General features: G+C 43.8%; 1 protein-coding gene across 1 annotated transcript in view; it reads left to right on the top strand.

Annotated features, from left to right (window-relative positions):
* Positions 1-17,190, top strand: part of SLC14A2 (solute carrier family 14 member 2) — a 237,694-nt gene that overhangs the window by 154,498 nt on the left and 66,006 nt on the right. The window contains exons 2-5 of the mRNA XM_023586396.2: positions 5,989-6,173; positions 11,335-11,515; positions 12,527-12,716; positions 16,692-16,820. Of these exons, the coding sequence (XP_023442164.1) occupies positions 6,000-6,173; positions 11,335-11,515; positions 12,527-12,716; positions 16,692-16,820 (674 nt within the window). The 5' untranslated portion in view covers positions 5,989-5,999. The remainder of the gene's footprint in view (positions 1-5,988; positions 6,174-11,334; positions 11,516-12,526; positions 12,717-16,691; positions 16,821-17,190) is intronic.

The following is a 17,190-nucleotide window of genomic DNA, read 5'->3' on the forward strand; positions in this document are numbered from 1 at the left end:
TCAAAGGAGGTCTGGCTCCTTACCACCAACCTCCTTCCCCATGGCCGGTGCTGCAGGTAAAACCTTCTCATAGCCTTTCCTCTGAGACTCAAAGGTCCCCTGGCAGGCCCTAGACAAATTCAGCTGCTGTGCCCTAGCCCTGGCCCTTCGGGAGAACTCAGAAAGATGTAGCCCCAGGCCTGCAGGCTACCAGCCCTTCTCTAACCCAGACAGCCTGCAGATGGCCCAGAGGAGGCTGCACTGACTCCTGACTCCTGCCCCACCCAGCCTGACCTCTTGCCCCAGTGAGTCAGGCTCCTCTCAGCCCAGATCGGACTCCTTGGGCTAGAACTGCCAAGAAAAGCTCTGAGCCACCCCATTAAAAGGCAGACTTGGCCAACCTCTTACACAACCCAGCCCTGAGAACAGCACCTCTCATCTTAGCTCAGTTGCTGATGGGCCCACTTCCTCTCTTTCCCTGCGGTCACCATCCAACGCCAACACCTCTCCTGGCTTCCTCCCCTCCCTGACCTCCCTCTGGTGTGATCCACCAGCCCATGGGCCTATTCTATCCCCACTCTGGGCAGCCTGACCAAGCACCTGGCCCCGTACACCCGATTTCTCCCTTTTAGCAGCTGTCTGCCTACTTATCCCTCCACATAGCTCCTAGCTCCAGAAACCCAACCTAACTCAGCAAGGTCCCTTAAAATGATGGCTCTGCCTTGGATCCTGCTCCCATGTGACCCAGTGGCAAGATGGCAGAGAGTCCAGGGGCCTTGACTTGTAAGCAAGACCAAAGGGAAATCAAGAAGTGTGCCCTGGAGAAGGGAAGGCTTAGGCTCAATCTCTGAAGTGCTGTCATGTGGAAAAGGGAGCTGACATGCCCTCATCAGATATGGGGGAAGAACTGAAACCAGCAATGGGTAAAAGTCCCAGGCAGTCAGTGCCAGCTCAATAGTTGCAAGGGTTTCGAGTAAGCAGAGCTGTTCCTAATAAGAACAGCCTGACTCATGGAGGAGTGGGATACCAGCCAACAGAATCTGACTCTCCATCTGTCAGAGGTTCTACAAAGTGGCTTTCTTCATCATTTGAGAGATGGCAAAGAGATTCCCTTTCCATCCTAAGATTATAGAAAATGGTAGAAACTCTTCTTTTATTCAATCATGGGGTCTCAGGACAAAATTAATCCAATGAACAGATAATTTGAAGAATCTGCTAATCACTTGTCCTTCTCCAGTGCTGCTACAACTTCAATAACTCAGCTGGTAAGAACATGACATGAATGAGGCCATCTTAGATCCAGGCCTGAAGTCTAGTTCACTTTTATACTTAAACCCAGGAGACCTCGGAGGGGAGAGCACTGACCACACTAATAGATGGGAGCCACTCAGATAACACAGCCAAGCACAAGCCTCAGTTCATTGGGCTTGGGCAGGGTTTTTATTTCCACTGATGGTCTTTAAGAGAAGATGGTAAAAAATAGGACAATAGAATTAGAAGCCATGTTTTTCGAACTTTGGAAGAAGAATCGAGGTCCAAATATAGGGACTGAGAACTCTCCTCCTTTGGCTTCTGATGCGCCAGCTTGTCCTTCCATCGCCCGCTGACACCCCTCCCCACCTCCAGCAGGGAGTTCCCACCACAACCCATGTCCTTCCTTGGCACTTCCTTGACCTTAGAGTGCTGCTCCCTGTGGCATGACCAGCAGAGTCCTACCCTGAGAGCCCGGGTGCCAGTCTCTTCTACACTGCATACCCTCTGCCATTGCACTTTCCACTCAGGCCCCCGACGTGGCTCTTCACTCTTCTCTTCCTGCCCCTCAACCATGGGCTCTTTTCAGGCAGAGCCTGGGCCTTTCAGCTCCATTCCTGACAGGACAGCCCCAAGGCACACAGTAGGTTCTCAACACAGGATTCCTACAAAGAGGGGGAAGGAGCCAGTCTGGTTTTGGAGCCCCCTTGCGGGAGGTGCGAGGGCTGGCTTTGGAGGGATGGGGGCTGATCCAAGAGGCCCTTTTTGCTCAGATTTCTGAGGGAGAAGAGGCGGTGTGGGCAGCCAAGGGGAGTGCGAGCTCGCCAAGCAGATAATTATGTGTTCTTGGAAGCTGGTTTAACGTACTGGCTCAGGGCTGAGCTGGGAACGGACTCTGAGGGCTGCTGTCTTCAGACGGAACGTGGCTCAGGCAGGAATTTCACTGTCCAGTTTTAACAAGTGGCCGACGCCTTATGGAAACTTTTGAAAGGCGTTCTGTTTCTGACAAGCCGGAGTGTACTTCATCCTGTTGCTCTAGCCAGCTTTCCCTACAATTTGGGAGCTCAAGAAGAGGGGAAACTAAAAGTCAGGAGCGCCTACTACGTGCCAGGAGCCCAATCAGCAACTTCAGTCCTTTAAGAATCATGCATTGCCTTTTAAAGATAAGAAAACAGAGCCCCTAGTGGCAGAAAGCGTGAAGCTCCGCGCCTCCGCCCCGCAGCTCTCCAGACAGTGACCGTCTCTTCACAAAGCCATCTTTGCTGCACGCCTCACCCGACCCCCAAGCCAAAATTCCCCCATTTAAACAGGATAAACATTCCCACGGCGAAGGAACGCTGTGTTCCCTAGAGGAGGCTAAAGCACGTGGTTCCTGCTGAGGCTCGTGAAATAGAACACCGGCTGGCGAGGGTCTGGACGTGGGGCTGAGGGGCCACCCGATCCCCCTGCTCCGTGTCCGCCAGCTGTGCCCAGCCCCGCGACAGTGTGGCAAGCTGGCTTCCGAACGCGCAGGAAGCTGCAGACGCGCGAGAGGCGGCATGCTCTTTTGCTTTTCTAGCCCTCGATTTCTCCGTCAATAAATGGGAATGCTGCTCTACACACAGAAAGGGCTCAAAAGTAGAGGAGGACGTGTTCTTTTCGGAGAGTACATTGGAGAGTGTTTCCCTTGTTCAGTCCTTCATTCATTCTCTCCGTCACTCATTAAACATATACTGGGGGAAAAAGGTAAGAACCAAGTTTTCAAAAAAAAAAGAAAAAAAAAAACTAGCTTAAAAAGAAAAAAAAATAAGTAAAGCAAAACACATGTATTGAGGATTTATGTACCAGGCTCTCTGTTGAGTAGTACAAACACAGAAATGAACACAGCAACCATCCTCGTTCTTAAAACTCACAGTGTATACACAGTTTTGTCATCAAAAAATAAATATAAATATTTTCATGTTTACTAAAAAAAATAATTACTGGACATACCCATTCTCAACTCCTGCCTATACACTTGAGCCCATCACTAAAAGCGCCAATGTATTTCCTTGATTTTATGAAGTATGTTGTTTTCATATTTTAACATTCCAGACCTCAGAATGCTAATTAAAATTGATGACATATTACAATTATAACTGGCAGTGTTTCCTTCTTTGTTGGTGAGACATAAAATAGTGATGCATCCTACAGCTGATAGGATTTTAAAAATCCATGAAATATGTTTGGGGGGAGTTGTTTTTATTATCCATCTGGATTTTTAATTAATTTCACAGCCACTGATTTTAACGCACATTCTTTCCATCATGTTTCTAGCTCATCCAGATATGTGGTGCCCCGCAGATCACGTGTCTAGATATCTAATTGGCCCTCACTTTTCATCTGGATTGCTTAGAAGGAATTTTAGACCAAGGGATGAGGGATGCTACATTGCCTCTCTGCCACTGGAGGGAGAGAGTGCATCGGAGAGGAACATGCAGGATCCAGGCTTCTGGGGTTTTTTCTCTCCTAAACCTTTCCAGGCATGGCCCTCCCACACGCAGTATACCCACCCTCTCTGAAACCTCACCAGCAGGCAGAGAATAGAAGCCAGGACCCCCATTCCAGAGCGGTGGCAGTAGCAGAAAGAAGAGTCAGTGGACTCTGAATGATGTTTGTAGGCCCATGCTAAAAATCAACTATGGTTTAATGTGCTCCTCCTGTGAGTGAGGCTAGGTGCTAGCTATGGCCTAGGATTCTGTATTCTGAAAGTGCAGGGCTGGTGGCAGTCCCTTGCCTTTATTAAACCACTCGCCACTCCTGAGATCCACTGTGATTTTTAAGTTCTCCAGGGAAGAGTTTACCACTGTAGAAGAATTGCTTACCAGTTCTTCCTTCTTCTTCCCCTTGTACTTCCTTCCCTCAACTATTTATTGAGCACATACTTTTTTTGTGCCAAGCACTGTACTAGGAGTTAGAGATACTGCAAATAAACAGAATGAAGAGAGTGATCGTCCTCATCCATCTTCTGAAGTTCTATGGAGAGATAGATGCTATACAAATAAATATGCAAGTAAATCCAGCATTGCTTGATGCAAAAAAAAAGTGTTCTAAAGAAAAACACTGGGTCGCCTTAGAGTGTATGACAGGGAAACATATGGGAGTGGGGGTGGAAGTCTGGGAAGGTTTCTCTGACAAGTAATAATTGAGAGAAAGCCTGAAAGAAGAGTAGGAGTTAAGCAGGTAAAAAGTGAGGACTTCCAAGCAGATGACCAGCATTTTCAAAGGCCCTGAGGTAGGAAAGAGCTAGATATCTTCTAGGCACAGTAAAGTAGAGCCTTAGGCACCATGTTAAAGAAGCTATTTTTAATCTGAAGGCTTTGAAGTGTTTTAAGCAAGAAACTGACTTGAGTGGATTCGGCTGCTAATATGACCATTTTGGCTACTCTGTGCTCCATGGCTTGGTGGAGAAATCTGAGAAGTGGGCATGTCTAATTCGGATTTATTGGAGAAGTGGACATGAAGATATATTTTGAATCCTTGATTTGTGCTGCCCCTTAAATAAGGAATTAGAGAAGTTAATTATCTGTGGTATGAAGGAGAAATGCCTTTGTATTCTGAAATTACTATTTCCCAAGCTTCAAGTTCCTAGGTATTTCTTAAAGGTTCATGAATAAAATCTTATTGGCTCTCTCCATGAACTTCCAGAATTTAGAGACACATGAAGTTGTTAATCGGATTCTCTCTCAGCCTACAACTTTCCTAAGAGCTCACAGAACGAGATCCTGGAATGTTTAAATGCAAGAAGAGATACTAGAAACTCCAGCCTCTCATGTAATAGATAAAGAAACTGAGGCCAAGAATGGAGAGTGACTCCCCCATGGTTACACAGTTGCCTTGACCGCCAGACCTCTTTACTCCCCCCGTACTTCATAGGTAACAATATTAAGAATAATGCAAATAATAAGAAAAGCCGCCATTCATTGAGAAGACACTTTGTGTCTTCATATAGAGAGGATATTGTGTACATTTCCAAAACCATCTCTCAAAAAAAAAAAAAACACACAACAATAAAATAAAGATGTTAGTGAGCTGGAGGGGTGTAAGAAGAACAGCTAAAGTGACTAGGTGGGAGGGAGAGAATCACAGCCAGGGGAAGCCAGACTGAACCAGAAAACAGAGGGCTTTGGGGGAGGCTGCCCAAAGGAAGCCCTGGTGTTAGCCCTGGCAGTGCTGGAGAAAGGTAAGGGAGGCCACATAGAGAGGAAAGGACCTCCATCCTTCCCATAGAACATTCAAGAATATACCTGGAAAGGCAGTGGGGAGAGAAGAGGGACTGGAAGTAAGGAATAAAATCTCCACAGCAATGAGGAAAATGAGTTTCTCTTAAGCCCGCACATGGCTGGAAAACTTGGATCTGTGTGTATTCATCAAGGGAAACATACATGTAAACTAACTACCATAGAAGATAGTCCAATGGGTAATATGAAATGGAAAGATAAACATATTCCAGTGATCAGAAAAAGAGAGACAGCCATTCTAAGTGGGAGGCCTGGGAAGTCTTCACAGCTGAAGTGGACTTTCTACTGGACTTGCAAGAATGGGGCAATTTTGTAAGGTAAAGGTGAGATGAGTGGAGGAGTAGCCCCGAGCCCCTGTGGGAGCACAGGCTGCTGGAGCAGTAGGTCCCGTGGAGGGTATTGCTCACCGCCTCGGAACAGACCTCAGGCCTCCTAATTCCACAGTCCAGCCTTGGCAAGTCTTTCTGGGCTCCAGTCTGACTCAATTTTCTTCTTTCAGTTGCATGATAGATGAGCAGCCACCCCCCAAAAGAGATGCCTGACACCCACAACAGCCCTCTCCTGACAGATCCTCTATCCAGCAGACGCAAACTCTACGAGTCAGAGTTTACCAGCCCCAGTTCACCCTCCAGCCCCCAGGACACACACCCAGCCCTGCCTCTCCTGGAAATGCCTGAAGAAAAGGTAAGGAATGTTCCTTCCAGGATGTTTTAAGAGTTGTAGGAAGAGGAAGGAAGAAAGGTAGTGAAAGACTCTGCTTCCCTGGCTCCCCAATGCACTTCATATATTCTGTGGAGGTTCTTCCCCCAGTCGACTCACGGTTACCCCACAATCAGGACAACTTGGCCGTGGACAGTGTGTGGCTCTGTGTGAGGCAGGACTTGCAGGTCAGGGAAAGAATACACATGTTCACACACCAGCCTGCTCACCAGTCTCTGAAATCATTCCCCTGCTCCCTTGACTACCTACTGTCTCCAAAAGGAAGGCCCCTGTTAAAACGCAGGCCGTTCGCCCCCTTGGACACAGCAGCACACGTAGACTGGCTAGCAGGTGATACAGAGGGGAGGGACACAAGACCGTTAAGCATTTATTTTTAATAAGATGTAATTCAAATACCGTAAAATTTACCCTTTTAAAGAATACATTTCAGTAGTTGTTAGTATATTCCCACAGTTGTACTAAATCAACACTATCACCACTATCTAATCCCAGAATATTTTCATCATCCCAAAAAGAAACTCTTGTACCTATTAGCATTCATTCCCCATTTTCCCCTTCCTCCAGACCCTGTGACCACTAATCTTCTATCCCATGGGTTTGCCTATTATATAGTTTCCATATAAAAGGAATCATATAATATGTAGCCTTTTGTGACTGGCTTCTTTCACTTAGCATAGTGAAGTTTCATCCATGGTAGAGCACCATTCAGTACTCTCTTAGTTTTTATTGCCAAATAGTAGTCCATTGCATGGATATACCACATTTTGCTTATCTATTGTCAGTCACTTGATACATGGATTGTTTCCCCTTTCAGGCTATTATGAATAATGCTACTATGAACATTCCTTTACAAGTTTTCATGTGGACATATGTTTTCAGTTTTCTTGAGTATATACAAGTGGAATTGCTGGGTCATAGAGGAATTCTATGTTTAACCTTTCGAGGAACTGCCAATCTGTTTTCCAAAGTCTTTGCAATATTTTAACCTTAAAACCAACAATGTGTGAAGGTTCCAATCTCTCCACACCTTTGCCAAAATTTGTTATTATCTATTATAACCATCTCAGTGGTGAAGTGACATCTCATTGTGATTTTGATTAGACTTTCCCTAATGACTACTGATGCTGAGTGTCTTCTCATGTGCTTTCTGGCCATTTGTAGATCTTTGAAGAAATGTGTATTCAAATCCTTTGCCAGTTTTTCAGTTGGGTTATCTGTCTTTTTATTGTTGAGTTGTAAAAATTCTTTATATATTCTGGATACTAGACCTTTCATATATCAAATAGATATATATATTAGCAAATATTTTCTCCTACTCTGTAGATTATCTTTTCACCAACAATCTTACTGTACAAAGTTACTGTAACTTTGTAGTTAATCTAGAAATTAAGTGTGAGCCCTCCAACTTTGTTCTTTATAGAGATTGTTTAGTCTATTTTTGGTCCCCTGTGATAAGCTTGTAAATTTCTTCAAAACAGGCAGTTGAGATTTTGATAGGGATTGTGTTGAATTTGTAGATCGATTTGGCCAGTATTGCCTTTTTAACAAAATCAAATCTTCCAATCCATGAACACAAGAGAACGTTCCATTTATTTAGGTCTTTAATTTCTTTCAATGATTTTTATATTTGGCAGTATACAAGTCTTCCACTTCCTTTGCTAAATTTATTCCTAAGTATTTTATTATTTTTGATGCTATTGAAAGTGAAATTGTTTTCTTAATTTTAGTTTTGGAATGTTCATTGCTAGTGTATAAAAATAAAACAGATTTTGTGTATTGGCCTTGTATCCCACAACCTTGCTGAAACTCATTCATTTACTCTAATCATTTTTTGATGGATGCTGTAAGAGTTTTCTGTGTAAAAGATTATGCCAGCTGCAAATAGAGATAGATTAACTACCTTCTTTCTAATCTGGATGACTTTTTTTTCCTTGCCTAATTGCCATGATGAGAATTTAGAGTATAATGTTGCATAGAAATGGTGAGAGCAGACATCGTTGTCTGGTTCTTGGTCCTATGGGGACAGCTTTCAGTACCTCATCATTAGGATGGTGCTACCTATGTGTTTTCATAGATGCCTTTTATTGGTTTGAGGAAGTTCTCATCTATACCTAGCATACTGAGTATTTTTATCAGGAAAGGGTGTTGGATTATTTCTAATGCTTTCTCTGGATCTACTGAGATGGTCATGTTGTTTTTGTCCTATATCTAATAATATGTTGCATTATTTTGATTGATTTTTGCATCTTGATCAACCCTTGAAAACCTGGGGCAAATCCCACTGAATCATGGTATATAATCATTTTTATGTGATGCTAGATTTAGTTTGCTAGTATTTTGTTAAGGATTTTTGCATCTGTATTCATGAGAAATATTGGTCTATAGTTTTCTTGTGACATCTGTTGGCAAGTGTTCACTCATTTTTTTTAAGAGTTTGTGAAACTTGGTGTTAATTCTTCTTTAAAAGTTTGGTAGAATTCACTGGTGAAGGCATCTGGGTGGGCTTTTCTTTGTGGAAAGATTTTTTATTATTGATTTAATCTCTTTAGTTATTATAGATCTATAGAGATTTTTTCTTCGTGATTCAGTTATGATAGTTTGTCTTATTAGAAATTTATGCATTTCATCTAGGTTATCTAATTTGTTAGTATAGAATAGTTCAGAGTGTTCTCTTATAATTCTTTTTATTTCTGTAAGGTTGGTAGGTTCATTCTGGATTTTAATAGAGAATTCGTGCTTTTTTCCTTGGCCAATCTAGTAAATGTTTATTGATTTTATCGATCTTTTCAAAGAACCAACTTTTGGTTTTGGAAAGTTTTCAGCCATTATTTCTTCAAATATTTTTTCCTGCCCTTTTCTCTCTCTCCTTTCCTTCTGGGATCCCCATTATGCATACGCTAACATACTTGATTCTGTCCACAGGTTTCTGAGTCTCTGTCTACTTTTTCTTCATTCTTTTTTCTATCCATTCCTCAGACTGGATAATCACTTAACAGTTCTTTAAGTGAGTTTTCTGATCTTTCTTCTAACTGCTTAAATCTGCTGGTGAACCCCTCTAGTGAATTTTTCATTTCCATTATTGTACCTTTTAAGTTCAGAATTTCTATTTATTTCTTTTTTATGATTTCTTTTTTTATTTATATTATCCATTTGGACAGATATCATTCTTATACTTTCCTTTAGTTCTTTAAATATGGTTTCCACCATTCTTTGAATATATTTAATGTAGCTGATTAAAGTCTTTGTCTAATAAATCTAATGTCTGGGCTTCCCATGGACAGTTTCTATTGACTATTTTTCCCTGTATATGGGTCATACTTTGTTCCTTTTCATGCTCTATAATGTTTTTGTTAAAAACTGAACATTTTAAATAATATAATGTGGCAACTCTGGAAATCGTATTATTTCGCTCCCCAGGTTTTTGGTTGTTTGATTTCTGTGGTGATTTTTCTGAACTAATCCTATAAATCTGTATTCTTTGTGCTTTATAACCCCTGACATCTCTGCTGCATTTGCTTAGTAGTCAACTAATGAGTGAAATTCCTGGGCCAATAAGTGTCCCAGTCTTTGCCAAGGGGTCTGTGTGTATGTATGTATTGGGCACACCTTCAACACTCAGCTAGGTAGTGTACACATCTACCTTAACCTTCACTTCCTGTTCAATTAGAGACCCAAAGTCAGCCAGAAGTGAATGCTTAGGGTCCTCTCAGCTATTTCTGGAGCACACATATGTACCATCCTGAGCATGAGCATGACCCTATGCACATGTAGGACCTTCTCAATTCATAGGAATAGGTCCAAGCTTTCAAGATCCCTTTTGGATATCTCTTTCCCTGATTCCTTTTAAGGTTTTCAATTAGCCCCAACTGTTGTCCACCACTTTAGGCACAAGTTTTGCCAGGGTTCTCATTGTTCTTATGGAGGAAGGAATTTTTGGATGTGCTTACTCTGTTCTTTTCACTGGTATCCTCAGGACCATTAAGGTCTTGATGCAGAGAAGAGGCCAGCAAAATTTCCAGACCAGCAGTATCAAATAGAAATACAATGTGAGCTATGTGTGAGTTTCAATTTTCTAGAAACCACATTTGAAAAGCTTAAAAAACACAGGTGAAATTAATCTAAATAATATATATATTTTATTTAGCTTAATATGTATAATAAATATTATTTCACTGTGTAATCAATATAAATATTTTTAGAAATTTTACATTCTTTGTTCATACTAAGTCTTTGAGATCCACATAGAGCGCATCTCAATTCAGACTACCCACAGTTCAAAAGCTCAATAGCCACATCTCTTAGTGGCTACTGTATTGGACAGTATAGCTCTAGAGCAAGGATTCCTGATCAAGGACTTCATGTTCATAACTGAGGGGGTTATGAATTTGGATGGGGGAAATAATCTTCATTTTCACTAACCTCAGATGAACTTTAGCATTTCCTTCAATTATGAAAATAGGCAGTGAACAACAAACATATTAGCAATACATGAGGTTTTGTGTCATTATCCCAGATTGGGTTTTCTGGAAATCAGACTTTATGATGGAGGTTTGCATATCAGAAGTTTACTGGGATTAATACTTGAGGGGTGAAGGCAACAGAAGTAGGCAAAAGAGAAGTTAGACTATGATACAGTCACAATGAAAGCCTCAGCTGATGCTATGGTGAGCTCTGGAGCTGTGACCTTACAGAGTTGTTCTGAGTTTGGGTGAGGGTATCCCATATATTTACTCATCATTACTTTGAAATTATAATAGTATTAGACCCATCACACTTATAAGTTAATATTGCAATAACTGCATTTTGATATTACCTGTTTCCTTTTTAATCCTGTTTAATTTACTTTATGCATTTGAAACATTATTCTGGTAAGAAACCCATAGGCTTCACCAAAGGGATCCATGGCACAAAAAGGTTAAGAACCCCTGCTATGAAGAATGTGTAGGAGTCCTGGGAAGAGCTGGCTTGCATGGGGCAGTCTGGACAGCATTAGACTATGGGCATGTGTCTCAGCCTTTTTTCTCGGATCCTTTATCTTTACCAAAAAATCTGACATCTTCCCCTAAATACCCCTTCTGTCAGAAGGCTCTATTATTTGACATCTTGTCATGGCTTCTTCTGAAAGGATCTCCGGTCATCCAGCGAAGACAGCCACATTGTGAAAATTGAAAAAAGCAATGAAAGGAGTAAAAAGAGAGAAAACGGGGTGGCCCGTCGAGGCTCTGCAGGCCGTGAGGGCATCAGCCTCTTCAAAGCAGTGGGCTACCTCACAGGCGAGATGAAGGAGTGCAAGAGCTGGCTGAAAGGTAGGCACACGTCTAAGAGGAAGCAGCTGGGCCAGGCAGGGAAACAGGCCTCCCTTTAGCCTGGACTGAGGAAGCTGACTCTCACTTACCATGGCCAGGGCTCCCACAGCCCAGAGCGGACTCTGTGTGGGCATGCCAAACCCTCCTAACCTGGAATTCTGTTCAGAATTAAGTGAATTTCACTGATTATAGTTCCTCACAAATTGTTCATTCCTACATGGAATAAATATGGGGCAACCACGTTAGTAATCTATAAGTTTTATCCCAAACAAGGTGAATGATCATTCCTTTGTTCATTCCACACCCATTTATTATGTGCCCACCATGTGCCAACAAAGTATTGGCACCTCCCTCCCCAAAGTCCCAGTGTTCTTTCCTTTTAACATCTTCCTTCTCTTAATCTCCCTGAGCTAAATGCTGCCACAAATACCCCCCACCCTCCACACCCTCACTCATACCCCACGTGCACAGGTTGTCCTGGAAACCAAACCAGAGAATGAGGCAGAATTGTATGTCCCCTCTTCTAGATCTGGCTTCCCTGAGCCCCTGACTCAATATTGATTTTCACAGCTGGGCTAAAACATTTTCTTTCCTGGCTTCCTTTCTCTACCTCCAGGCTACGTTCTTTGCTGCCCAGATACCAGCTCTCAACTGAGTTACACAGCACTACACAAAAATAGAGTTTCCTTGCCTCCCAATCCTTTCCTTGAACCAATAAATTTCTCTTGGAATGCTACTGGGGCTTCCTTGCCAACCAAACCAATGGGTGGAATGGCATTAAATTGGTCTCAGCATGGTGCCTCAGTCTATATGGCAGAGACTACCACCCACTGCAGGCTGATTGCCGAACCACTAGAAGATGTGGGCTGGATGCCAATGCCCCTGGCCAGGCTGAATGAGGACAAATGTCCTGGCCCTTGCCTCCCTGTTTGCCTTGGTTGCCACGGAAGCCAGTAGTCCAGGAGGGAAGCACAGGCTGGCCCTACTGATGACTCTGTCTGTCTCTTTCAGATAAGCCCCTCGCCATCCAGTTCACAGACTGGATCCTTAGGGGGACGGCTCAGGTGATGTTTGTCAACAACCCTCTCAGCGGCTTCATCATCATCATCGGACTCCTGATCCAGAATCCCTGGTGGACAATTGCTGGTGGTCTGGGGGCAGTGGTCTCGACCTTAACTGCCCTCGCCTTGAGCCAGGACAGGTGGGTCCTCTTCACAGGGGTTTTGGCAACACTCCTGGGGCAGACAGGTGGAGAGGAGTTTGAGTGATTAGCCAACCTTATCCTACCAGCCATCCGAAAGTCTCCTGGATTCCAACTTTGACCAAGTCACTGGAGGTCCTTACAGAATAAAACTATTGCTGCTCACAACAGCCGACTATGCCAGGCTTAACCTTGACTGCTGAGCCTTCTTGAAACACTCCCTCTGAGAGAGGCACAGAGCTGTCTTGCCCTCACCCACGGTTTAGTTGAGGAAGACAAGATTAACAGGCAAAAAAGGCCTTGGAATAGAATAATATAAGACCCAATCTAATTAAGGGTTCAGAGAAGGCTGACATCCCTCAGTGTTGGGGAGATCGGGGAGGCAGCCATTGAGCTAGAAACATTGGATATGGGAGAGAGGAGGGAAGGCCGCAGGGGAAAGGAGGGCAGTGTGGGAGGTGAATCAAGGTGGGGAAACCAGCAGGAGCAACATGAGGCACAGAGGCAGGCACAGGTGCAGGACCAGGCTGTATGGGAGTCAGGGCCCCGGGTGCAAAGTCACGTAACAACAACCAGCATTTTATAGAACATGGCCATTTCCTCAGACTTTGCCATATCTCATTCCGACATTTCCAATCTTCTCTGATGTCAGAATCACCTGGGGAGCTTGTTTTAAAATACAGCTTCTCAGCTCCACCCACCCCTTCTTTCTCTCCCATAGATATTCTGATCTTGGGGAGGGTTCATGGTGTTGTATTTTTAATGAGATATTCCCTGTTGCTTCTGGTAGTTATAAAAGTTTGAGAAACACTGCATAATCCCATGTCTTAGCATTTTTCAATTTTTGTGTTACCAACCCATTTACAGATCATGAATTAACTTAGTGACCAGCATTTTTAAAAAAGGAAAACAATAGAATAAAATGAAACAGATAAGAGTCATCCATATATATTAAACGTAAACATTATTTTGTCAAATTTTTCTTTCATTTATGTGGGTAAGACAGAAAGTAAAAGGGCAAAAGATAACTGAGTCGTGTATAAAATATATTCCTTATACATTGGGTTACTCTCAAAAAGACTGAAAACCCCTACCAAGCATTGTTACGTGGACTTCTTGCTACCATGGAAGGTAATAACTAAGTGAGGTAAAGGAGCCTGGCATGGATAAGGGGCTCACCTAAAGGAAATACCTTCTCTCGTGTTCTGGGTCAGTGTGAGGGGTGTGAGTAGCCCAAAGCCATTCATGGAACCCAGAGCAGTGGAATCATCAGAATTGGTCAAGTCATAACCAAAGTCACATTTCCTGCAGAGCCTCCCGAAATTCTGGATTCCACTGAGGCATTTGCTGAGTAGGTCAGCATCAAGAAGCCACATTGGGGGATTGCTCTGATTCTAGCATGCCGGGTTTTGTTTGAGGTTGGCTGAATGAGACACTGAATTCTTTGGGGTGCAGGTCTGGTGGGTGAGATGAAAACTGGGCTCCAGCAGGATTTAATCTATTTAAAGCATGGAAATCTTTTGCCTTGCTCCCAATTACCTTTGACCTTGTGGACAGCTGACAGAATTGACCCCTGGCTGCTTCATCCCTGCTGACCAAGGGTGAACTCCATCTAGCACACTGCCTTGTTGGCCAGGTGACTCCAAGCAAGCAGATTCCCTTTGGAGTTTACCGAGTCATTGAAACAGTCCCTTTACAGACTCCTCTTTATTAAGAGAAACACATCATGCCTGCCTAATTGTCCCAAATTCAAGACAAGTGCCTATCAAACAAAAACCCAACCCCTCATCTTGTCTTCCAAAGCCCTCTTTGATGGTCCCCATCTTACCAATCACCCGCCAATCATACTTGTTCCCAATTTTGCTGTTTCTGCCATCTAGGATATGCCTATCTAATCCTACAACTTCTTGAAATCTCTCCTCCTCTAGAGAGCCCCCATGATTACCTTGGTGCGCTCTGGTGCCTTCTTTCTCTCAGAACAGCCACACGACATACCCTACTCCTACAATGGAAAATTCTCTATTTGTTTTATGAGTCTTTTCTAAGGGTGTTCATATTCCACTACACTCATATTTCAGGATGTCCATATTCCGCCACAGTGCCTAGAAAGAAACTCAAGCTGCCTTGCTGATAGGTCAGTACTATCTTTGACACCAAAAGCCTCCAAGCTCTAGGCACCTTACACAAATCTCTACACATGTCCTTCCAAGGAACCATGGCTTCACCACTGTCCCCAAAGAACCACTAGCACAATATTCTAGGTACAATCACAGCCACCTCCTACTCCAAGACTTGAGTTTACAGGTCATAATTCAAGGTCAAGAACACTGGTGCTGCAGTGTCCTGATGGAACATGGTCCTAATGAAGAGATTTTTGGCATTGAGGTTGAATCTAATTTTATATTTTTGGTGGTCAGTGTGGAAATGTAAGGAAATGGGCTTCCTTTTGAAAATGAAACCCAGAAGTCACAAAGTTTTGGTGGAAATGAGTTCTAGAAGGAGACTGTCCATGGGGAGGGACAGCTGTTAAGGCAGCCCTGATAAGTCCCTTTAATTTTATCTTCCATGGGTTCCTTCATCTTGGGTCCTGCCACCCTGACTACATCCAGCCACTGGGGCTGCAGGACCTTCCCCCAACATGGGCCACCTATCTTTCCTCACCAAAACAAAAAAGTACTAAGTTCTAACTCCAGGGAGAAAAAAAACTTACTAAAAACAGTGATTTTCCCCAAAATACAGATTTCTGCTCCTGAGATAGTTATGGTGTAGCCCCAAGGGGATCCTGAACCTTCATTTTCTTCTCTATCTTCCATTCCTTCCCACCTCTGTGCCTGTCCCTAGCTGCCCCCATATTTTCCAGGTATCTCAGAGCAGCTAAAGGCTCTCCTTGTCCTCTGCCTGCTCCTCACACGTGTCCTATGTCCACAGCTTTACTTGACACCCTTTCCACCACCCTTCTCCCATCCTCCCACTCTGTCCTAACCTGGGCCAGCTGACTCTCAGTCATTCTGAGATGAAAGGTCCTTCAACTTCCAGACCTAAGGCCTTACCTTGGCTGGGCAGGAGCCATCCTCTTGCCAGAGCTCCCTTCTTCTATCTCAGGAAGCCCATGCTTCCAGATGCCTCCCGTGCAAGAGCAGCAACCAATAGGTAATAAGATTCAGAATGCACACACATCCATCCAACAAATGTGCACCGAGCAGCCACCATGCACCAGCCACTGCTGACTTTGTTTTGGGCACTGGGGATGCAGCCATGCACAGAGCTGTGCTGCTTCCATGGCACTTACAATCATGTACAGGATGACCACAAACACACAAAGCTCACTCTCTGGCAGGGAACTTGAAGTGTGATTAACCTGGCCCCCTGCCTATTGCCAATTTCCCACCCCTCTCAAGTGGCAGAGTTATTGGAAAGGGCAGCGTTTATTAGTATTAGACAGAGGCATCCCTGATGCAGCATGAAGAGGTGTAGGCAAAAGCTCAGATCTGCTACATTTTTGGACCCCCTAATTACTGTGACACGGGGAGGGAGTAGGTGGGCATCCAAAGCTGATCTGGCTTGTCCACTCTGATGCAGACCTACAGAGAGAGGGAAAACACAGGAACAATTATGTTATGTAATGCAGCCAGAACATCCCCACTCGCCCTCTCTTTCACACACAATCACCCTGTGTCATACCTCAGGTTGCTATCAGATTTCCCTCTATACCAAACAGTCTGAGAATCCCACTAAGAGGCAGAGAAGAGCTTAAGCACCAATAAGACAAAAGTGAATAGTTTGATTCTATCTCAGCAAGGGTGTGTATATATGCCTCTGTGTACATCATCTAGGAAGGCTCTTGCGACTCCAAAGCAGCCCAATATTCATCAGGTGAGCTGACTTCTGTGTGTTATGATTAGAGGAATCAAGGTGCCAGGAGGGCCTTGATGAGTGCCACCAAATCTAAACACAACATAACTGTTTCATCCCCAGGTCTGCCATCACCTCGGGACTCCATGGGTACAACGGGATGCTGGTGGGACTGCTGGTGGCCGTGTACTCTGAGAAGTTAGACTACTACTGGTGGCTACTGTTTCCTGTGACTGTCACAGCCATGGCCTGGTGAGGCACCTTGTTCTTTCTGCTCACAGATCCATAGGGCCACAAGATGCTTGTGCCTTAAACCAAGCAAGGATTTGCACTGCTGTGGGGCCCAGTGTCTTCAATGTCAGGCCGCCTGGCCTAGCAATATAGGGTGGAAGTACACGCCTTCAGGTGCAGCACAGGGGATCGGTGTTTATTGTGGACTAAAGAGCCCTTTAAAACAACAAAGAACCACACTATTTTTTATTATTTTGATAATCTTCCTTGGATGATAGACAGAATAATAAAGACTAACATTTATTGCACATGCCCTACATGCCAGACCCAGTCCTAAGAAAGGTAGGGTTATTATTGTCCCCAATTCACAGAAAAGAAGACCAAAGCATGC

This window comes from Dasypus novemcinctus, chromosome 16 (genome assembly GCF_030445035.2).
Source record: "Dasypus novemcinctus isolate mDasNov1 chromosome 16, mDasNov1.1.hap2, whole genome shotgun sequence".
NCBI lineage: Eukaryota > Metazoa > Chordata > Mammalia > Cingulata > Dasypodidae > Dasypus > Dasypus novemcinctus.